This window comes from Dunckerocampus dactyliophorus, chromosome 1 (genome assembly GCF_027744805.1).
Source record: "Dunckerocampus dactyliophorus isolate RoL2022-P2 chromosome 1, RoL_Ddac_1.1, whole genome shotgun sequence".
NCBI classification, from domain to species: domain Eukaryota; kingdom Metazoa; phylum Chordata; class Actinopteri; order Syngnathiformes; family Syngnathidae; genus Dunckerocampus; species Dunckerocampus dactyliophorus.
In genome coordinates this window covers 25,350,628-25,374,594 of record NC_072819.1, presented here as the reverse complement: position 1 = coordinate 25,374,594, position 23,967 = coordinate 25,350,628, and the positions used below count along the sequence as shown (strand labels likewise).

The following is a 23,967-nucleotide window of genomic DNA, read 5'->3' as shown; positions in this document are numbered from 1 at the left end:
TTTTCTTATCGAGAATAAAACTTTTTTCCACCTTTCAATGTCCCATGTTTGATGCTCCCTGGCAAAGTCTAAACGGGCAGTTTTGTGGTGTTGAAGGAGACGAGGACTTTGAATTCCTTTTTTGTTTCTTAAACTCTTTTTCTGCAGATGCCGTCTGATGGTTATTGCACTGCAGTCGGCACCAGTAAGGGCCTTAATGTGGGTGGAAGACCGCCCTGTGTCTTGATGGATAGCCAATCTGATCCTCCAGCTCAGCGCTGGTGTCATTTTTTGGGGGGTCTACCACTTGACTTTTCTGCTCCATAATGCTCAGGATCTTTCAAAATTTACTGTGCCCAAACTCAGCAGCAATGGCACGCTGCGAGAAGCCTTGCTTATGCAGCTCGACAATCCGACCACGTTCAAAAAGAGAAAGCTTTAAATTAGATCAATCAATTCCAACTTTATTTACACACAAATCAAATTTTATACTGACTTGTCAGATAAATATCAAGTGTAAAACCCATCCATCCATTTTCTATACCACTTTTCCAATCCCAGCTGACTGATGTTTTTGGAATGTGGGAGGAAACCTAGAGAAAAACCCACCCACGCACAGGGAGAACATGCAAATTCCACACAGAGATGCCCAAATGGACATTCCAGCCAAGGTCTTCTTGATCTCCTGACTGTGTGGCCGACATTCTAACTACTCGACCACCGTGCGGACCTAGTGTAAATCTACTAACAATTTGTTTTAACCGCCCCATTGGCATTGAAATGAAATAATGAAATCGAGTCATTGTTTGCTCATGGTGTACATCTGAATGCAGTTCTTGAAATGAGCTGCGGTATTCATTTGCGGCCTGAGCAGGATGATATATATTTTGGGCAGAAAGTATCCCCCCAGGAATGCCATCACACTGAAGAGTATGGCAAAAACATGCGCAGCCATGGTGAAGGGGCTTCTGCTGATGAGGTAGATGGTGAAGAAGCTGATCCATGAAATGATGTAGACTGTGAGACTGAAGGTGACACATTTGGCCTCGTTGTAGTTGGCCGGCAGGTCTTTGCCCATGTAGTTGAAGAAGAAGCAGACCACGCTGAGCAGGGACACGTAAGCCAGCTCTAAGCCCGAGCCATGCGACAAGGTGCTGCTACACTCCAAGACAATGCTGTCCTTATAAAAGTCCACATCGTGGGATGGCTCAGGGGGGTCAATCGCCACACGAGTTACAGAAATGAACAAGATGATGGCCGACATAATGGAAATAGTCCACTCAGGCCCTTGCTTTTTGGTCCACTTGTCATAGGCGGGTGGCAGCTTGGAGGCCAATTTAAAGATGCAGACCACCTGCAGGGAGCGCACGGTGATGCAGGCCAGAAACACTGTGAAGCTGAACATGAACAGAGGCTGCTTGAGCATGCAGGCCACATTGGAGGGGCGACCGAAATGGCACAGGGTGCTCAAAGAGGCGGCTGTCAGGGCAGCTAGCATCAACAGACAAGTGCGACCCCCAGCGGACTTGGCCACGGGAGTGTGGAGGTGGAGCAGGAGGACGGTGGCCGAGGCTGAGGTCAACAGAAGGCAGCAGGCCAGGAAGAAAAGGAGGGCCACGGAGAGGGGGGCATCCCAGGCCAGAAGAAGGATTGTACGGTTGTGACACTGCTCGCTGGTTGGGGGAGCCCACTGCTCCAAGGGACACGGCTGGCACTCAGTAGGCTCTGGGGAACGACATTCAACAACAGTGAGACATGCTGTAAATGCAGTGTCACTTTTAGTAAAACATGTTTCAAATTAATCAACTAAAAACCATAACTGGGGGTAGCTTAGCAGGTTTCTCAAGCTGCTGCGCCTCCACTTTGAAATCCCCTGGTATATGCAGACTAAAACTATGAATATTAGGAGTGTAGTGATAGAAATATGAATAGGTGCATGCAATTTAATTTCATCTTTTACATGTCACATTGTACTGTATATTGTTATTCTACATCAAGGGTGTCCAAACTTTTTCTAACGAGGGTCCCTTGACTGAAAAATCAGAGGACGCCAACTTTTCCAACTTTTTCTCCTTACATTGTTGGATGTATACATAGTTTAAGGATTCCATATACAAATCCAGTATCTTTCATGATTTTACTTTTACATTACTTTGTTTCATATCTTTTGTGATATTATACTTTACTGCTGTAAAACCTGAATTCTCTCGACCCATACTTAATGTAGATGTGAAATGTGACGTTAATACATGTGACAAATGTGTTCTTGACAATAAAATGAGTCTTGATTTAAAATATTGTGAAGCAAAAGGCTTCCTGGAGGATATTGTTGGTCTTGTGCGCCACCTGCTGGTTATTTGCATACTTTACAGTACTACTAAACGTTATAAAAGTAAGCTGTTTATCAGTAGACTCAGTTCCACCAGGTTGTAGATTCAAATCTGTGAAGCCCTTTTCTGTGTGTATTTTGCAAGTAGTCCCCTCTGCCTATGGGGGTCTTTTCTCCCACAGTCCAAAAAACAGTCAGCCTAAGGCAGCTGGGATAGGCCCCAGCATCCCTGTGACCCTAAACATGACAGTCATACAATATACTACAAAATGGATGTTTACCACTTTTGTTTAAGAAGGTGGCAGCAGGACACGCCTGGCAGTCAAAGCAACATGCATGCTGGCCTTTCATCAACTTGCTGTGACCTTTTGGGCAGGGTGGAGAACAGATGGACAGTGGAACCTGGACGTATGAAGCAGGAAGGAGATTATTTCATTGGATTACAGAAAGTCACTCAAAGGGGCCCATCAGAACACCCCCTTCTGGCGCCACATATGGGTTGTGCTCAAAATGCTTTGGAAGACATTCATATCCTTAAAGTTTTATCATTAGACAAATGGTAGTGATTTATGGGCAATTAATTCCGCTGAATCCTGCTTGATGGTGGCCATGCTTTTCAACCAACCTAACTCAAATTTTACACAGTCCCCTAAAGGTGCGTTAACACCCTAAAGTTACAGTGGATGTTTTGTAGGGCGTATTTGAGCTGTGTGAGAAATTTTAAGTCAGTCCGACTTAATCACCACCATGTGGTGTATTTCTTTGAAAAATAAAAGTACAGGCAAAACAATTGGGTTGCATGTTTTGACACATTTTTACCCTTTTCTGTGAAGCGTTATCTTACACCTTCCTGCAGGGGAACAAAAAAAAACCTACAAAGGTAAAGGGTCAAGTATAGAGATGCAGGACCTCACCTAAAAGTACAGTGTGATATTTTGTAATGGTGCGCTTTAACCAAAATCTTACTAATCTTGATGTCCCCATGCTGTCCCACTCAATGGCGCCTTCATCAAGGGTGAGGTGAACGGGATCATGGCTGAAGGAGCCCACCACCCTGAGGGACCACTCTGTCCCTCTCCAAATCCAGGTCACAATGTCATATCCTGTAGAAGGGTCGCCATTCTCATCGAAGTACACAGAGGTGTTTTTCAGAGAGAATCTCACATCTCGAAGCAATGGCAGGAGCTGAGATGGAAACAAAAAATGACTCAAGAGGACGGCATTAAAAAAGATAATAATTTCATGAAAACGTACTGTATATTTTGCACTCATTTTGAATACTGATAATAACAACATTTTACATCTTTTCCTTTTGTTTTTATTCCTTATTTTATTTACATTTTTATTCTTTTTTATTTATTTCTTTTTTACTTCCTTTTCCTGAACACTGCACAAGCTATACTCAACAAAAATATAAACGCAACACTTTTGTTTTTGCTCCCATTTTTCATCAGCCAAACTCTAAGATCTAAAACGTTTTCTCTACACACAAAAGGCCTATTTCTCTCAAATAGGTCATTCTCTTTAAATCTTTGTTAGTGACCATTTATAATTCATAATTCATGTACCTCACAGGTGTGGCATATCAAGATGCTGATTAGACAGCATGATCAAGCTCACCTGCCACGGCTGCACCCTCCTTACTAAGCAGTGTCCAGAGTCACAGTGAAGAGCTTGATGGAGAGTATGGGCTACAGCATACACCGCCTTGTACACATTGAAGGAAGAGGTGATGTCATACTTCTCCAAAGTGAAGTTGTTCCTGGCCAGACTGTACACATCTGTGCTCTGCAGACAAACATGGCTGCCGGACCCCGGCTGACTGTCACCACGATGCAGAGAAGCCTCCACAACTTTCTTCTCAAACTCCTGAAAGCCACTAATGTCCGCATTCTGAATGGAGATGCCGAGCACAGTGCCAATGGTGTGGATCCCAGCGATCCCAGATATGAGAGTGGCTACTGACCAGTCTTCCGTACCTATCCACACCTTTCCTGTCACATTACGCTCCACGACAAAAGGGAAGAAGCCGCTCAGTTTGGACTTACTGGAGAACACCACAATGGTGTTGACTTTTGCCCTCAGTATGCCCTCCACCATGTTCCTCATGACCTTGACAGTTTCTTTGCTGTAGGATGGGATGACTCCCTGGAAGGCCACACAGATGTTGTGGTGTGGAGCCAACTGGGACAGACTCTGCATGCCACCCAGGCCGTAGTCGTTGTCGCTGCCCAGCAGGGCGATCCAGGTCCAGTTGAAATGAACCAGGAGCTGGATCATGGCCTCCACCTGGTTCTTGTCACTGGGAATTGTGCGGAAAAAGGACGGGTAGAGGATCTTGTTGCTCAGTTTTTTGTTTGATGCCTCGTAGGAGATCTGTGTTGGAGATAATACACAAATATAAAATAATAATATAATAATAATATATATAATATATTATTATATATTATATATATTATATATATATATATATATATATATATATATATATATATATATATATATATATATATATATAATATATAATAATAATATATAATAATAATATGGATTTACAGTATGTGGCGCCTTTTAAGGGACCCCAGGATTTTAATGGTCTCAAATGGACTTCAACAAAAGCCCTATGGCAGTTTTTAGAGACAAAATTATACACCTGGTTCAAATGTCCAAGTCATCGCTGGACTTGAACCAATGACTATTGGGTTGTGATCCTGGCAGTGTTAGTCTGGCAGTGTGCTCAAATGCTCATGTACTGTAGATTAAATGCTCATTTACTGGACAGATCAGAAACATATTGATCCAAAATGTTGAAATAAAGCGTGTTTTAATCTGGTACACAGTATTTAGCCTGCGTTTAGTTAGCACGCTGGTCGCCAAACTACACTATTATAAGGAGAAGGATGATAAAAGACATCGTCATACGGTGCAGTGTACGCTATTAACTTGGGCGACACGTAAAGTGCAGAATCAAAACAATTTATTTCAGTGGAAATGTCTCGCATTACAATACCAATCTTTAACATTCAAATCATGATCGCAATCCACGTTTTCTTTTTTAATAAGCTAAAATACTTAGCTAACCAACTAAAAGTCAATAAAGAAAAATGCTCTATCTCCCCCATTAGAAACTCAGGAGGTCATATCACTCACCTCCCGGAGGAAATTCATTCTGTCTTTAGGGACTTTTATAAAAATGTATATACACCTCAGATTAAACCATCTCTCCCAGATATTGACACACTTCTCAACACCATAGAATTACCCAAATTAAATGAAGAACAGGTGACAAATTTAGATTTACCCATTTCATTAATAGAACTTCATGAGGCTCTACAGCGGTTGCCGAATAACAAAACACCAGGAACCGACGGGTTCCCTGCTGAGTTTTATAAAGCATTTTGGTCATTAATAGCCCCAATATTTCTTAGAATGATTTTGGAAATTAAAGACAGTTCATGCCTGCCTCCAAACATGAACTCAGCTACAATCAGTCTCTTGCTGAAACCGGATAAGGACCCAACACTACCTTCCAGTTATCGTCCAATTTCAGTGATTAATGCAGATCTTAATATAATATGTAAAGTGTTAGCTATGAGACTGGAAAAAGTTACCCCTCATATAATACACACTGATCAATCAGGATTTATCAAGGGGAGACACTCAACTAGCAATGGATGCTGTCTAATCAATCTAATTGATTACTCTATCACCCATAATTTAGAAACCACAATTGTTTCATTAGGTGCTGAAAAAGCATTTGATAGAGTAAACTGGAAATTTCTCCTCGCAACACTACAGAAATTTGGTTTTGGAAATTCATTTAGAACATGGATTAAAATACTATATAACACCCCGAAGGCCTCTGTTCGGACTAACGATCTGATCTCTCCAGAATTTACTTTACAAAGAGGTACTTGGCAAGGTTGTCCACTCTCTCCCTCACTATTTGCTATCTTTATCAAACCTCTTGCAGCCGCAATTTGACAACATATAAATATTAAAGGGATCCACACAACAAATGTTCATCATAAGATAAGCCTTTATGCTGATGACGTATTACTCTTCCTAGATAATTCACAGTCTTCACTTCACGAATCTATCTCACTCATTAACAATTATAGCACCTTCTCAGATTACTCCATTAACTGGTCTAAATCCACAGTACTGCCCATTAATTTTGGTTTCCAGAACACCCCCTCTTTACCACTGCGTTCAGGGAACATTATTTGGGTATTAACAGTTCCTCCAACCTGTCAGACCTGATCCGCTTGAATTATACTCCACTATTGAAGTCAATAGAGGATGATCTTGAGCATTGGAGAACTTTGCCCATCTCACTTTCGGGCAGAGTATCCACCGTGAAAATGATGATCTTACCAAAGGTTAATTATCTGTTTTCCATGACCCCCACCAACCCATCTACAATATGGTTCAAGTCGTTAGATTCAGATATAAATAAATTTCTTTGGACAAATAAGCCAGCACGAATAAGTGTCAGAACGTTACAAAAATCAAAAGAATATGGGGGCTTAGAACTCCCAAATTTCTCCAACTACTTCCTTGCAAACAGGCTACAGTATATCTTAAAATGGATCAAACCTAACCCATTGGATTATTTACGGCAAGACATAGAACAATCACTTAGCCATGAAATCCCAATTTTTAATTTGCCCTTCATTAGCCAAATCCTCCGAAAAAATTATTGTTTTAAAAGTATAAATATAAGCGCCAGTCTGACAGCTTGGTGGGAATTACTAATTTCTAAAAATAACTAGATCCTCGCTCACTCCTTGCCAATATACTCCTATCTGGAATAATCCTGACATCGTGCTTAAAAAGAAACCATTACATTTTCTGACATGGCACGAAAAAGGAATAAATTGTACGAAAAATATTATTCAAGGAAACAACTTTATCTTAACGACCTTGTTACACAGTATGGAATAAATCATAACAAATTTCTTGAATACATACAAATTAAATCTATAATATCAGCAAGTTTCAGTAATATATCATGGGAAAGCAATCCCACCATTGACCAATTTCTTAAAATATCTGCCCCTAAAACATTATCTAAATTATATGTTCTACTTTCAAAAAACGACAACACAGTCGGCGGTCCAATCTCCAAATGGAGCTCAGACAGCTGATTCAGTTTAAAATCCTTCATAGAGTACGCTACACAAGACATAGAGTGTTTAGAATGGGCTGACTCTAACTGACTCTAACATCTGTACACACTGCTCAGACAATAGAGTAGATGACTACTTACACTCCATGTGGGCCTGTGCTCCCATTAATAATTTCGGGCATGGAGTGTGTGAGGACCTACCTTTGGCACTTTTTCATTCCTACTTCCCCTTTATTATGCTTGCTGGAGGATCTCTCGCCACAATTAACGTACGAACAAACCAAACACCACTTCTCATCACCATCGCCAAGAAAGCCATTCTCATCAATTGGAAATCAAGAAAGAAATTGAACATAGCTCTTTACAAAAACCTCCTGTTAGATCATATAGCTATTGAAAGAATGTCTGCTGAATCCAAAGAACAACTGTCAGAATTTCAGTCTGTATGGGCACCAATGATTAATTCCTTGACCTGACTCTCGCGGGGCTGAGGGTGTCTGGCTCTGCCCCTGGGGGTCTTGCTCGTCCTGCTTGGGGTGTGGTCTTGGTCGCTGGGTGGCCCTGGCGCCTCGTGGGCAGGCTGGCGCGGGCTTGGTGTCCCTGGTCCTGTTTGCTGGGCTGCCTTCCTGGGGGAGCTGGTGGGTGGGGCTGGGAATGGCTCCGGGTCGGGTGATGGGGTGGGGGTGGGATCGGTGTGGCCGTCGCCCACCGGGGTGGTCGCCCACCGGGGTGCCGCATGCTGCAGGTGGCTGTGCTCTGCTCTATGTGGGGCCCGGTTCTCTTTTGGTCGCTGTGGTGTGACTCCCTTGCCAGCCGTGGTTGTGTGTGTGTGCAGCGTGGGCGCGGTTCCTGCTGTTCTGGTGGCGGTCAGGTCTGCCTTGGGGCTTGTGGCTGGTCTGTGGTGTTTGGCGGTTTGGGGGTGGCGCTGTGGACGCTTTCTCCGGTGGGGCTCCGGTGTTGGGGGTGCTGGGGGTATCGTCTTTGGGGGGTTGGGTGGACCGGACTGGGCCTCCTGGCGGGCCGGGTAGGGCCTGTGGTGTGTCCTGCGGCCCGTAGCTTTCCTGAGCCTGGGCTGTGGTGAGTGGTCTGTCGGTCATGTGTCCTTGGTCTCCCCCGCTCGGTTTGGCCGGATGTGGGCTTGTGGTGCCCTCATCCTCCTGTTCCACTGCACCAGCTCACATACATATAGGACTTTGGGGGGTGGTCTAATGTCAGGCGTGGTCTAATGTCAGGCGTGATGGGGGAGTGGAGTTGCCTTGCGGAGGCTCCTTTTCCCCCTGCCATGCCTCTGACCTGTCGCCCCTCATCCACATACACCCCTATCATATACTGTACATGCACACACATACACCCCTCAGGGAAACAGAGACCAGCTCTTCTGCCTCTTGCGTCCCTGGGGGTGGCGGGGGGGCTGGCGCTTCCGGCGTGGGCGGGCTCCTTTCCGGTTGCGGGGGCATCTCTGGGCCTGCTGGTGTGTGGCCCCCGGTGCTCATCTGCCTTTGTGGGGCGTGATCTCTCACCGGTCTCGGGGGTTGGCTGTCCTCCGGCCTGCCGCGCCCTGTTTCTGGTTGGGATTGCCTCTCTGCCGTCCCTTATGGTCTTCCCGGGGGGGAGGGCTCTCTGGGCTGGCTCTTGATCTTTGTGCTGCCTGCCCCTGTGGGCCTGGTGGTATTCTGGCGGTGGGGGCTCGGCCTGGCTATGTGGGGCGGGGCTTGCTGGGTGGTGGAGAGCGGCCCCCTCTCCTGTCATGCATTCCCAGTGACAATTACACGCTCACCCACTCGCGCACCTTTATATATATGAAGACTTGCACACATACAGAGATACCTGTACACACGTACATATGCACACTCACAATACATACGTACTTCACCACATAACTCACTGAGTTAACCAGGGTTTTATTATGTTGTTGGTTTTATTACAGCGACGGTGATGTCGGCAATATAATTATAGTTTTTACAATGATGTGCATTACAGTTATTGTCATTCTGATCACTATCATAGTTAATAATTTCATTTTGCCCCTTCCGTCAGGGTCTTTATCGTCATCACAGACATTTGCTGATGTAGCCCTGTTTGTTTTTGTTGTTCTGTTATTGTTTTCTTAATTGTTGTTGCTGCTGTTGTCCTTGTCTCTGTCTTTTTTGTCCCCCTCTCATCCCCGCACATACAGTATTTTTAATATTACTTACTTGTGGTATGAGATAAGCACCCAGCAGAGCAGCTGGAGTGAAAGATTTGCTGCTGCTGTCTGGACCAATCACAGCGACAGTTTCTGTGTTCCTTGTCGTCATCCATGATGCAGTGGATCCGTGGTACTGTTTTTCCAGTATGTCCAGTGTGGCCAGTACACTGGCTGGCACTGAGCATATATCATACAGCTGGTAGCCCAGTGTGACTCCTGGCAGCAGAAAGTGCAGGGCTCCGCTCTTGTTATTGAGTTCTTCCACGGCAAATCTCATGGCTTGCATCATATGGAAGCCATGCTTGTTGTATCGGCCTCTGGAAAAGTAAAGTAAACGGAACTCAATTAAATCACATGTTTTTGAACATGAACATGTTTTTAAATGCCACACTGTAAACACGTGAATTATTGTAAATATCAACATGTCACATGAGAACAAATGATCAGTAATTGCTCAGGTTTGGAGAAGTGGTAGGTTTAAATAAGCTCGTCTGTGTACTTTTCAGATATGATTAATTAGTGTAATTAATGTAAACATGTGATATTCCCTGAATGTAACTTAGTAAGAAACTATAAGAAATATAAAACTAGAAAATGTCCCTGATGTGGATGTTGGGTGAGCATTATTTTTATAGTAAAATTAAATGTTAAATGGAACCTTTTTTTTTCTTTTAATGCAGTGTATGGCTATACTGTATAATGTAATACAGTATGCCCACCCTGTTACATGTAGTCCACTGTTACTGCTTTATCCACCTTGTCACACGTGTATGTTTTACATTAATTTCATACAATTAAAATATTTTTGGATTGTCTTTGTGGTTCTTTACGTGGTGAATGAATTGAAAAACTGTGTTGAAACTACATTTTCTTTTAAAATATGACTTTTTTTTCAAGATAATGGGTATTTATTGCTATTTCTAAAATATACTTTTAGGGATCTAATAAGGGACATTTTAGGTCTTCAAAAATGCAAAAAACACAATGATTATGCATTAAGATGCACTCATGAATGAAGATGAAAATGTCCCGTAACAAGGTGGACATTTGGATTATATTGCATGCCAAGAATTAGATCATAATTATTATCAATACAAGTGACCTGGGTTCATCTAGCCTTATAGACCATCTTTAATCAAATATGCATCTGACCAGTGCATGTTGTTGTTTCAAATAAACTCAAATAAACTTACTCTTTGCATGCACCCAAAGCAGGCAAACTGGCACTTGGCTGGTTGGTGTAGTGAAGAGGAAAGAGCCCAATGATGGATAAGTCCCCCTGCAGATGTAACCCTTCTCCATGGGAGATGTAGTCCAGTTCTCCATCAGCCACCTGCAGCACCAGGCAGCATAAGAACAGATACAGAGTTCTCATGTCACACATGACTGATGTGGAAGCGCCACTCAACTCATGAAATGTTTGAGTAATGTGGTTTTTAAAGGATGCAAGTGACGTATATTCAAATGTCTCATTTGTTTACGTAACCGGTGCTTGTTTTCCATGTAGAAGAAAAGTATATCTTGTAATAACAAGCAGAAAAGATGAATTATGTCCACTGACAAGCAGCTTTACATTGATCCTTTGGCCATTTTATGGGTCTACTCGGAGTAACCATCTTTATTAGGGATTTGAAATAATGAAAATTGTTTTTGTGTGAGTTTTTTGCATTGCGGTTGATATTTGAAGCTTGTGTTTCAAATATGCCGCTTGTTTTGATAAACAATTTGACTTCCACCCGTCGTCCGAGCCACAGTTATTTTGTTTTGGCTGGAATATTGTCTATTATGTCATAACCACAGCATCAAGCATGCAAATGAGAATGCAAAATGTTTGTAAGGACATAAATGGATGGATAGTATTTGCACTTTGCACGCTGTTGCGATTCGAAGTAAAAAAAAAAAAATCAGTTTCATTACATTGTTGGAGTTCATCATTTGAAAAGGTTGACACAATTACAACATGAAAAACACTTTGGGTTCACCTTGTTTGGTTGAAAAACAAAATACAATCTTCATTGTGGAAGTATGTCTGTGTATGTCTTCTCACTCCGTTTTAATAACCTTTATTCTAACGCAACATATTTATAAGGCAAACTCACTGATTTGTCCAAACCATAATCAGCATCATACAATAAATCAATTAAAGAAATGAAATTGAATTTAAATCAATTAAAACATTTTAAAAATGTGCCAAACGTTAATTTACTATAAAGTTAAATTAACTAAAAATATATTTGAAATTCACCAATATGGTACATTTTGGAACAATGAAAATCATGCATAAAGTAAACTGTTAAACATCTTTTTCAACAAGAGGAAAAATCTGGAAATATACTTACAAAAAAAGAATTTAAAATATCTATATGCCTGCCCGCACAATAAAAAAAACTTGTATCATATCAATATGTGGAGTAAAATTATGGAAAGAACTCAAACAAGGTATTCATTAGTAGGGGCCTTCTGTGAAAGTGTCTCAGCCATCCCAGGCTTTGTGCTCAAGATGCAACTCAACAAAACCTAAATTCCCCAAAGAGAATTGAACGGTACTTTGACGGTGGTTATAATCTTACTCTAAGTTTGGTTTTCGGCTTTGTGCTAAGTGCGCATTCACATGAAAGTACTTTTGATGTCATATTATTCTACTTCTGCTGAGAAGTGAAGCAATCCCAGCTAGTGCGTTTTACACAAGATGAGCAAGAAATTATTATGGAGCATTATGAGGCGTTCCCAAAAGATTATGACTTCTAAAAGCAACACTGTCGTCGCCAATACAGAGAGAGGGAGGACCGCTGGCATGCCCGCATGCAGCGTGTAAATGTGCACGTTACACTAACTATACCCTACTAGCCTTTTCATTTATCAACGCTCAACACTGCAAAACTTTGACATTTTAAACACTTATCCATTTAAAAAAATAAATACAGCGCCCTCCATAATTATTGGCGCCCCTGGTTAAGATGTCTTCTTTAGCTTATAAATAATTAATTTTTAAATATATGACCATAATGGAAAAAAGGGGAAAATTCAAACTTTAATCCAAGTGCATTTTAAGAAAATAAAAAAAATGAAATAATTATTTTACATCAAATCATGTTAGCCACAATTATTAGCACCCCTGATGTTAATACTTTGTACAACATCATCTTGCCAACAAAATGGCACCTAATTTTCTACTACAATGTTTCACAAGATGGGAGAATACAGAAAGAGGGATCTTCGACCATTCCTCTTTGCACAGTCTCTCTAAATCATCCAGCGACACTGGGTCCTCTTCTCTTCAGCTCACTTCACAGGTTTTCAATGGAGTTGAGGCCTGGGGACAGAGATGGCCATGGTAGGAGCTTGATTCTGTGTCTGGTGAACCATTTGTTCTGACTCTTGACACATCCGATGTGGCGGCGACGTTGACGAACAGCTCAGTACCACTGTTTCCAACTTTTCAGTATGTAGAAAAGGAGCTATTGGCTGTCCTAGAAGTTGCTAGAGCTCACTATATGACCGCATTGTCTCATTTACATATCATTTGCATATGATGTTGTAAAATGCTGTAAGAAAACTGCATAACCTAGTCGGAGAGACAAAAAAAGTGAGTAAAAACACCTTAATTACAATGGCTTTTGAGAACTTTTAAAAAACAGCACAATTGAACAGGGGATAACAGATTATTCTGTGTTTATTCTATAGTTCACATTAACTTGACTTAGTGTAATTCAGTGTGGCTCAGTGAGTAGCACACTCTTCCGGTGAATATATGTAAGAGCAATTACTAACATTTACCAGAAGAACTGTAAGATCATCCACCTCATTTTACAAATAAAGAGTAGCAATAGACCATCAATAAAATACAAACACACTTTCCTCTTTTATCCGGGCAGTGTGTCGGGGAAGCTGACTGTACACTGCTGGCTTATGACTGCCTTTAGGCGGGGCGGAACTGTCAACAGCACCTGCTGTTGCTCAGAGAGAACACAAAATGCAGAACAATACGTGCTGTCACTTGTGAGTCCTCAAATACCAGAAAACTCCCCAACCACATAGCCAGAAAAAGTCGCTAGATTCGTCGCTTTTGAGAAAATATTTCATCAAGGGGGATTGGAATGTTGCCAGATCTGGAGACAAAATCGCCAAGTTGGCAACACTGCTCAGTGCTCAACGCGGCGTCTACGTATTTATGTCTATGGACTGCAGACCCCGAATTTTCTTTCTTTTTTTTGTTATAATCTTTATTAAGAATAAACAAGTATACAGTAATAGCATACAAATAACAGAAACCAAAGAACATAGCCAGGGGTCACATCAAGTAAAAACATTTAAATCAGAACAAATTTTAATGTTTTGAAGGCCTTTTTGTTGGCAGATTTGTTCATAAGTTTAATATATTGTTCAACATCTTTAAGGAAAAAAATAAAATTGTATTTTTACTGCTATATTTGCATTGCATTTGGCCAAAATGATCCATAGATTTATAAGAAAAAAAGTTTTTTCTTCTTTCTTAGATCTCTTGTAAAAGCAGAAAACAACATTTTCCCACAACAAAACAAAGTCCTTGAAGATGTGATCAATAATGGAGCTTGCTGAAGTCCTTCCACAGCTTTTTGGAGTGTGGGCAGTGGCAGTGTAAGACAGGAAGAGGGTAAGACCGTTTCTGGGTGGTCCCAACAGAAGGAGCAGTCCGTATTAATATCTGTCCCAATTTTGGTCATGTTGTGATTAGCAGGATAGTATTTGGGAATAATTCTGAATGATACTTCCTTCACCTTGTTAGTGATGAGGTACTTGTGAGGAATCTTAAAACTGATCAAGACCAAAAATGCACAAATTATACACCCAATCTGTAAATCTATCTTGTGAAAAGGCTTAACCTTATTCTCATTGTTACCCCGCTGTCACTTATTTTTATTTTTTTATTTTCCTTTATCTTTGTAATTTGGCTGCTCCTATGTTGATATGTTTTATACTTGATTGCACTGCATTGTACTGCCACTTTATTTGTCAATAAAGTTCTGGTTTAAAAAAACAACAACAATAAACTTGTGAGGAATCATCTAAAATCATACATCATACATTATTCCAGTCATGTCATACACAAAGCGATTCCACTAAAATATTACAGGTACAGACAACATCTTTTTGAAATAAGACACGTGAGTGGCTATTATTATTACGAGAAGAAGATGAAAAGCATATCTTTCCGATAGATGAGTCAGTTGGGTCATGCAGAGAGGCAGGAAGTGGAAGGTCAGTAAGGTTTCTGAAAAGCATTAAAGTACCTGAAGGGATAACATAAAAAATTATGGCAAAATCCTTAATTGGGGGGGACTGGAAAATGATAGGTAAATAGAAATTCTTTATAAGAAAACAGAAGTCCCTCTGCGTTAAACAGCTGACCCGTCAAAGTAATTTTATGAACTCATCTTTCAAAAAAGCGACCTATTCTTACATATAATGTTTCTATTATTCCAAATAGATCCCATTTTCAGCCGTGGTGTCTTGTCCCGGATGACGTCACTACTACGCGACGCACATGTTGGGGTGAAAGTGCGAGCTGCCATTTTTTTCTGGAGAATTCTTCCTGATTAGTTAGGCAAGCAAAGACAAGTTCCGAGTCGTTCTACCTTCACTTAAACCGTTTTATTAACACCTCCAGCGTATCGAACAGGTATTCTACTCAGATATTATAGAAGGTCGGACATTTAAACTCTGGCTAAAGTGCAGGCTAGTGTATCATATGTGGATGGCTACTTAGGCTGCCGCTAGCTAACGTTAGCTGTGGCTGTAAACAAACACTTTAGCTATTGGGCAAACTGTAGCTCGTAAGCCAACTAAAAACGCTGCTTTTTAAATTTCTTCATATGATTCCCTTATTTTAGTGGCTAATCTAACGCTACTTTGCTTGGGGCAGCAGGAGCACGCTTTTTTTAATCCTGCATGTACTTAAGTCAAGTGAAAAGTTCACTTTTGATGACAGTGCGAGTTTTCCCCAACTAGCTCGGAGCTCAGTCAGTTTTGAGACGGGGCTCGTGGTGAGTCTACTGCTCCCAAGGACACGCACAGCATCGCACCGACATGTCGTCTTTCTCCGAGGCGGCGCTGGAGAAGAAGCTGTCGGAGCTGAGCAGCTCGCAGCAGAGTGTCCAGACTCTGTCTCTGTGGATCATCCACCACCGCAAACACTCGGGCCTCATTGTCAAAGTATGGCACAGAGAGCTGAAGAAAGGTGAGGCTAAGCAGATATCTAATAATCATCATCATCAACTGCAGTTAGGTTTTGGAGGCCATGACATGATAAACACGCACTGGCTACCTCAGTATACTTGACCAATCGAAAGAGGTCCTACAACCAGACCTACAGTTTTGCCATTACAAAGATAATGCTCAGTTTTGATTGACACAGTCGGAGAAGTATTACTATAAAGTATCATTGTGTGGTACAGTGCACACATACAAAAACATTGTTCAAAACTGAGCGTCTATATAGCTTTATATATGTAGTTTTAGTATGAATTATTTCGGAATTCATTTACATTTTTCAACAAAATCTTTAATTAAAAGGATTAAAAAAATAATCTTTCTTTTGTTGTTGTCAAAATTCAATTTTAGGTGATCTGTTTTATCCGGTGATGTAACTATTTCTTTTCCTCTCATGTTGTTCTTTTTGCAAATGCTACATTGATTCAGACTGAGTGATAAGTAACAGGGTGTAGGGAGTCCATGGTGTTGTCACTTTTCAAGAGTAAAATCATCTAAAACGATGTATTTGTCATCCTGCAGCTAAAACCAGCAGAAAGCTGACGTTCCTCTACCTGGCCAATGATGTCATCCAAAATAGCAAGAAGAAAGGACCTGAATTCACGAAAGACTTTGAGACTGTTCTCGTGGATGCCTGCTCTCATGTTGCCAGGTCAGTGCACAGCTTGATGGTCCTTGTTTGCGTTTGCATTTACAGTTAGGGTTTTATGATTTTTGCCTTAGGTTAGATCCAAATGCTAACTGTATGTAGATCACATTAAACCTTATGGTGGAAAGTTTTACTTTAACTGTATTCATTTCTTTGAAAGTGCATTTGACTAAATAACATTGATTTCTTTAACGACCAATAATACACGTGGAGTCCAGACATAACCTAAAATTATTAGCTTACGCCTAATGGGAGTATTTGTTATGCTCTGCTTTCTTGTAGTTCGTTCTTTCTTTTTGCTCTTCTCACTCACCTCCACTATTCTTGCAGTGAAGTAGACGAGAGCTGTAAAAAGCATATGGAGAGACTCCTGAACATCTGGAAGGAGCGCAGCTTATACAGAAGCGACTTCATTCAGCAGTTGAAACTAGCCATAGAAGACTCTAACAGCCCCCGACCTACAGGTCTGTAGACAATCCTTTTAACACTTACAGTACACATATTATAATTGAGTGGCAAAGAGCAAACTACGTCCACACATTCAGAAATTTTCCTTGGGGACGGTGACAAAAATGGCAGCATGGTGAGGTTTATTATTGTAAGTAGGTTAAGTGTTAAAGGAAACGTTAATGTCGACAGCCTCATCAAATACTAGTCCATCACCAAAGAGTGCCTGCTTAAAAGTTGATGTCAACATACAGTACATGGTCGACTGCTTTCTATGAAAACGGACCTGTTTATGTTAGTAGTTGTCAATTATATGCCAACTAATACTGTTACAGAGAGGGTAATCAACAGCAACAAATTTTTAATGACAAACACATAATTCTTGACAAACATTTACAGTGTGACCACAAGGCATTCTGGGTAGGTGGAGGGACTCTTGCAGGCACTCGGTAAGTGCAGTTTGAGTTTACGTTTTTGTTGTTAGCGCTAATTTTTGATTATTGCCCATGTAGTAGTCAATTCCTGTTGTTAACATGCAGAGGATCTGTTGTGCTGTTAATTTGTTTGTACCATGAGGCGGACTGTCATTCTCTTTGGTAAGGTAAGATACAGTAGGTGTTGGCTAGTGCTTGCTCCGAATAAAGAACCTATCCAATATGAGGGTATTTTTATATATATATACATTTACTACCATCTTTGCTTCTTTGCTTACTTCATTGTATGACCTGGTCAGCCTATTGATAAATTTAAACATTTAATATATTGTTAAAGCATGAACAATTACATTACTACAGAAAGTCCCCCTGCCACTCATGGCAGCTCATATGGCACATCACAGCGCCCCTCAAGGAGATGTACCCCACAAGAGTGGAACCTTAATTAGCCTCATTAGTCCTTTCCAGAAGGTCAGACTCTACCTGAAATGTACTCTAACTGAATCAGTTTTTCCCACAATAAATAATGTACTGTACATCAAATTAATGTGTTCTAGAAAGCCAAAAACAAATAGTTTTACAAATACGGTTTTACCTTCTTTGAAGACCTCTGTTGACAAAGACACAATATGGCAGTGAGATCAACACGGAAACCATCTTTTTGTTTTGGTATGAGTTATTTCTTGAATCAATTGTGTTGTAGCATTGGCAATGTCCTCATTATCGCTAAGCAGCGGGAAATGACGACAGCAGCTATGGTCTCGTTACACAGCACTAAAATGTGCACACCGTGACTTCCTGTTCAGTGCATAGTAGGGCTGGGCTATGGACCAAAACTCACATACCGATATATTTATGTTGAATATCGATATACAATATATATCCCAATATTTTTTCCACAAAGTGAGTTTTGACAAAGTCAAATATGCGTGTGAAGTAGTCTCATTAAAAAAAAAAAAAATCGTATGGAAAAATAGCTGCTAAAATAAAACAGTCCTTTCTATTTTTGGAATAAATATACAAAATGTAAAATATCATCATCAATCTTTTTTATAACAAACCTTCAGCTATACTCAGATCCTCAGCTAATACCAAAAGCACAAAAGAACAACACATGAAATAGTGTCTAGTTTAAGAGGACATTTTTTTAAATGTCAGCAGCAACTCAAAAATACTTTGCTTTGAACAATTTTTTTTTTTTTAGAAAGCAAAACCTCATAGGAGAGACAAAAAAGTGAGTAAAAACACTTCAACTACGTTTAAAACTACAAATAAACTTGATTCTTAGTTTAATTTAAAATTGTCCATCCGTTCATCAAATAAAATTCCATTACATCCAGACTCGCCTACACCTTGTAGTTAGAACTGGTTGAGTGTAATTTCATGAAGATTAAAAAACATTTTCATTTGAGATCCCGCTCTGTAAAACAGGACGAGATCCTCCCCAGTGGCATCGCACCTCGAGGATAAGTCGATCTCCAATGCTGTGTGTGGCGGGAGCTTTACTTTCACTTTTAAGTTCCCAAATATCAGAAAACTCTCCAACAACGCCAGAAAAAGTAGCTAGATTTGTTGCTAGTCGCTTTTCAGAAAATATGTCGCCAGATCTAGCACGGAGCACGGAGCATGGAGGAGGGCGTGGCAGCAGCTTCGCCAAGGATATATCATCCAGCCCTAGTGAATCGTAAATTTAAAAATAAAAGTATGGCAGTATTAACCTGGATTCTACCATAGCAACTAGCAAAATACACTGTTTTATTTATTTTTTAGATTGTTAGCCACAGGAAGAAAAATTTGCACATGTACGAAAGCTTTGTCATTGTAGTAAAGACATACAACAAAATTACTGCAGCAGCTCAGTTAGATGAGAGTATAAAATTTATATGAAAAAGAATGAAAATAAAAATACTGTGTGCACAAATGGAGGAAAATGATGTCAACAAACAGACGTAGGTTCAAAAATTCCTTTATCGTCCATTCTCTTGATGTCACAAGTAAATACAGTATGCGGCAATGGCTAGTTTTGGTTTCAATTTCGGTTATGCCGACAGCCGCTTATGTCGTCATCAGTCAGCCTGTCCGAGGGGCATTGATATACGCGGGCACTGAAGCATTGTGAAGTATTAGCATAAAATGTCATAGTAATGACTATTATCTCTTCTGGTGTCTTAATGCTTGATTCAGTAGAGGAGAAGAAACCTGTGAAGCGAACCTACCAGAAGATACAGCAGCAGCAGCAGGAGGAAGAAGAAGACGACGATGATGACTACAGAACCCACGGCTCTCCTCACATCACAGACACCTCTGCACCTCAACTGGTAAGATGGCCAGAGAATGCTTACACGAGAAAATGACATTGCTGTATTCTTCTTACAGTATCCAGAAATCTAATGTGATGTGTTGTGTTTACTCTCCTCACCTTTCTCTCTCCTGTGTTGTTCATCTTCATTGTGTTTTCTCTTACCTGTTCTTTCTTGGTCTCTTAAACTGCATGGCACCTACTATCTATACTTCAATGTACTTCAATGCACATAAAACACATACACACACTCAGACAGAGGAGCTGGTGAAAGCGCTTCAGGACTTGGAGAACGCCGCATCAGGTGATGCGGCTGTTCGGCAAAAAATTGCCTCGTTGCCACAGGAAGTCCAAGATGTGTCATTGCTGGAGAAAATCACTGGTAAGTTCATTGTCTTATTTTTTCAACTAATATAAATACAATGTACCATTGTGTCAAATGTAATGTGATAAACTGTTGCGCAAATATGCATGAGCATAACCAAAAGAAAATTGTTATAAAAATGTAAAGCACCAAGAATAAAGACTATGACAGGCACCCTGACTTCCCATATTGTTCTGCCCCTCAGACAAGGAGGCTGCTGACAAGCTGTCCAAGACAGTAGATGAAGCGTGCCTCCTGCTGGCCGAATACAATGGCCGGCTGGCTGCAGAGCTGGAAGACCGCAGGCAGTTGGCGCGCATGCTGACTGACTACATTGGCAGCCAAAAGGAGGCATTGGTGGAGAGAGAGAAGAAGCTAGAGGCAAGCCAAACATGAACAGCACCTTACTTTTTTCAGTTTTATGTGCTTTTTTTCCTGACTCTTATTAAGTTTAAAATACTGAAAACTTTTTTTTGCAATATTGTTGCTTTTTAGGTAACTTTTATGGGTATTTTGATCACTGTGTCATGTATTATTCGATATAGAGGTTTTTTAATTCTTCACTGCTTATGGCAAGGGCGTCCAGAGTGTGTAGCCCGCAGCTCCTTCTTTACTTTAACGGCAGAACACATAGGGCCCTATGATTTCCGCAGATTCGCTGAAGTGGTCTATAAAAACTGAATTTACTGTTAAACGCGGAATCTCACGGAAATTACCCTAATGTGAACAAAATGCTGTCATCAAGAGGAGGAAGGAACGTTTGTGTGGGGAAATATTTCCCTGGTGTACCGCTCTATCGTGGCGGATCTCATCACAAAAACTAACCCGCCCCATCCTAAACTAAACATGTCGAAATGACGACCTGAAACACCGGCGTAAATTACTGGAAATTCCTCTTACCTGTGGCTAAGTTACACATCCATCCATCTTCTATGCCGCTTATCCTCACTAGGGTTGCGGATATGCTGGAGCCTATCCCAGCTGACTTCGGGCGAGAGGCGGAGTAATGGTAATGGTGTAATTCATCTTGAACATGCACACATATTACAGTGGAGCTCATCACATAACACAATTCACAATTCTGCATGTCCAAGAAGGAGTAGGAAGAAGCAAAGATGCGTCCATGTGTCCATGTGACTTGAATCATACTGCCAGTATCCAAGGGGTATCCTGTCATCCTATGCACACACAGTCACACACTTTTGTACATCATAATTAATGAAGATGTAAAATATGTGAGATGTGAAAACATAGTTGTTAAACACTGGTACTATGTAATTGTAATAATGCCACTATGGGATTGTGCTGTGCAGGAATACAAGCAGAAGCTAGCCAGAGTGACCCAAGTGAGGAAGGAGCTCAAGTCCCACATCCAGAGTCTGCCTGACCTGTCCCTCCTGCCCAATGTGACTGGCGGTTTGGCCCCATTGCCCTCAGCCGGTGACCTTTTCTCCACTGACTGAATGTTGGAGCTCAAACTAGCTACCCCACCACATCCTCACACACAAGCACACACCCTCAGCCTAAATATTGCAGGTTGTGTCCTGATGAGGTCACATGTGCCAGCAGCACCCCCTGCAGGACAATAGAGGGGTGAGAGTGTGTGGGGTTCATGGTGGGGATAATAACATTAGGTTTGGTGACATTGCAGCACTCTCCAAAGGAGAACTGAGACTGTGTCAGCCTGGATTTTCTTGCATAGAGTCCACAGTTTTCTCTCACTTTCCTCTTTGTTTTTAGTGGCTGTTTTTAAAAAAAAAAAAAAAAATGCTCGTTATGAATGGTTAAGGAGGCGTTGTGGCTTTCAGTGTGCTGTTTACATTACCTGGATTCACTATGCGCAGTTAGCTACACTGTGATGAAAATGTCCCATTCAGGAGTTGAGTGTGTTGTGTGTGTTTTTTTTTTTTTTATAATAATTCAGGTGATAGTTAGCAAGACTTTAAAGCCAACAGACGAGAATATTTTTGTAAACCTTCAAGATGCTTAATTTTCCATTTACTTTAATTTGAAAATTGATGCTTGATTTAAATAAAAAAAAAAAAAAGATTAATTATCATTACAGTGGAAGCTCAGTTTTTGTCATTAATTTGTTCCAAAAGGTCAGACGGAAACCGCAACGTACAAAACCTAAAGTAATGTTTTCCATAAGAAATAATGTAAATCCAAGTAATCCATTCCAGACACACAGAAATATGAATAAAAACACATTTTATAGAGAATAATTATAGTTTTCGACAGAACAGCCATGCGGACGCTGTTTCATTCTGGTCTGTTACAAAGTTAACTTTAAAGTGTGGACGGTTCGAGCTGTATACTTGCTTACTTCAACTTTAGCAGCAGGTGCAATCATGATTACAGACACTGGCCTGACTCACTTTCTGTACTGTATCTCCCTTAAACCATTTTCCCCACAACCCATGTTAACTAGGAATATTTACAATAGGGTAAACATGCTACTTTCGTACTTTGCTGCGACTTTTTTCTTGAATTCAATAGTGTTTCTTGCAGCCATAATATAAAAAAAACACACAGACTACTCAGAAATATGCAATGCGCTCGAACACCTCATCAGCGCAGGGCGCACACTGCTTGTTAGGAGGAAGAAAGGAGACAGAAACTCAGTGGTCAGTGGTGTGCGTTATGTGAACAAACCATCCCCACACACATAAAGATGATTAAAGGATTTCCTGGCCAGAATCTGTCTGTATTGTCTCAACTCTAAAAGAACTATCTTTTCTTCACAGAGATTGAGTCACGTGTCGGTGCTTTGTTTGGGCACTGTTTGGCCGTACCACAACACGGAGAGTGTACATAAACCGAGACATCATATTTTTGGCAATTATTTTTTGCTGAGAACCAGGGCGAACGAAAACCGAGGTTCCACTGTACTCGCAAAGGTTACAAAGAAATTCATAGGCCATTATTTGTTAAAAACTGAAACTTTCATGTGAAGGAAAAAAAACTTAGTTTTAGTGTGTGCAGTAGTAATTAACCCATAATTGCATCAAATAGGATGTGAAATAAACTCAAATTGTGAGTCATAATTTATTTTCTGCACTGTGATTTATTGACAGGAGCAAAAACCCAACAGCAATATAATCATTATTGTTATAGTAAGTACTGTCCAGCTCAGTTGTGCATCCAGACATCACAAATCAGCCACAGTGGCTACTAGGTGATGCAAATGCCTTCTTTTGGTTCATTTTATAAGCTAGCATTTGTTTAACTCTATTAATGTCCAGTTGTGTTAATGTCTGCAAACACAAAGAGTTGTTGAATGTCAAGTTGATTTTGTTTATTTTTGACAGATTTAGGACATAGCGATGACGTCTACAAGCAGTCTGGAACCAGAAACATGCAGCGTTCACAATGTTTGCTAAACCAAAGGATGTTACTTGTAGTTTTTTTTTTAATGCAGTCACTGGTGGGGCGCCAAAGCACAGCGATCCATACAATCACTGCATATGTCCAAACAGCCACTAGAAGCAAGGAAGGATTTCAGCAACAGTCTGACCTGCGTGTGTGTAGATTATTAGTTTACATCTGTTCTTGCCCTCTTGCTGTGTGCATTATGCATTTATTTCTGCATAGCCACCGTTGTACAACCAGGAGGCTACCATTCGGGTAGTTTTTATTTCTGTAATAAAAGTGACTCGATGGATGCCAATAAACTGGAACCATTTGGACAGATACTTGTCTTTATTAAAGGACACATGCAGAGGGTAGGCATATACAGTACTTTTTAGGTTACTATTTTTGTAGTTCTTTGCCTTATAACGGATTCACAATTCACCTTTCAAATGAGATTAGACTGCAATGGCGATTTCAATTCAATTTAGTAAATGGAAACTGGACATTGAAAATCATCACTGTACAAGAAACACCCTTGTTTACG

General features: G+C 40.7%; 2 protein-coding genes across 4 annotated transcripts; one reads left to right on the top strand and one right to left on the bottom strand.

The window, feature by feature from the left end:
* Positions 1-778: 778 nt before the first annotated feature.
* Positions 779-11,011, bottom strand: LOC129178912 (taste receptor type 1 member 1). Its single transcript, XM_054771603.1, has 6 exons — positions 10,821-11,011; positions 9,635-9,944; positions 3,929-4,684; positions 3,275-3,493; positions 2,590-2,710; positions 779-1,704 (listed from the first exon to the last, which is right to left on the bottom strand). Exons 1-6 carry the CDS (start codon positions 11,009-11,011, stop codon positions 779-781), a joined length of 2,523 nt encoding a protein of 840 aa, XP_054627578.1.
* A 4,153-nt stretch (positions 11,012-15,164) lies between these two features.
* Positions 15,165-23,753, top strand: rprd1b (regulation of nuclear pre-mRNA domain containing 1B). Of its 3 annotated transcripts, XM_054774130.1 has the most exons (8): positions 15,193-15,286; positions 15,616-15,844; positions 16,399-16,528; positions 16,856-16,989; positions 19,591-19,724; positions 19,961-20,087; positions 20,275-20,450; positions 21,383-23,753. In XM_054774130.1, the coding sequence occupies exons 2-8, from the start codon at positions 15,694-15,696 to the stop codon at positions 21,530-21,532; spliced, it is 1,002 nt and encodes a 333-aa protein (XP_054630105.1). In that variant the 5' UTR covers positions 15,193-15,286; positions 15,616-15,693; the 3' UTR covers positions 21,533-23,753. The 3 variants fall into 3 exon arrangements, with proteins under 3 accessions (XP_054630112.1, XP_054630097.1, XP_054630105.1); XM_054774137.1 differs by having other exon boundaries at positions 15,165-15,844; positions 19,594-19,724; XM_054774122.1 differs by having other exon boundaries at positions 15,165-15,844.
* Positions 23,754-23,967: the final 214 nt, after the last annotated feature.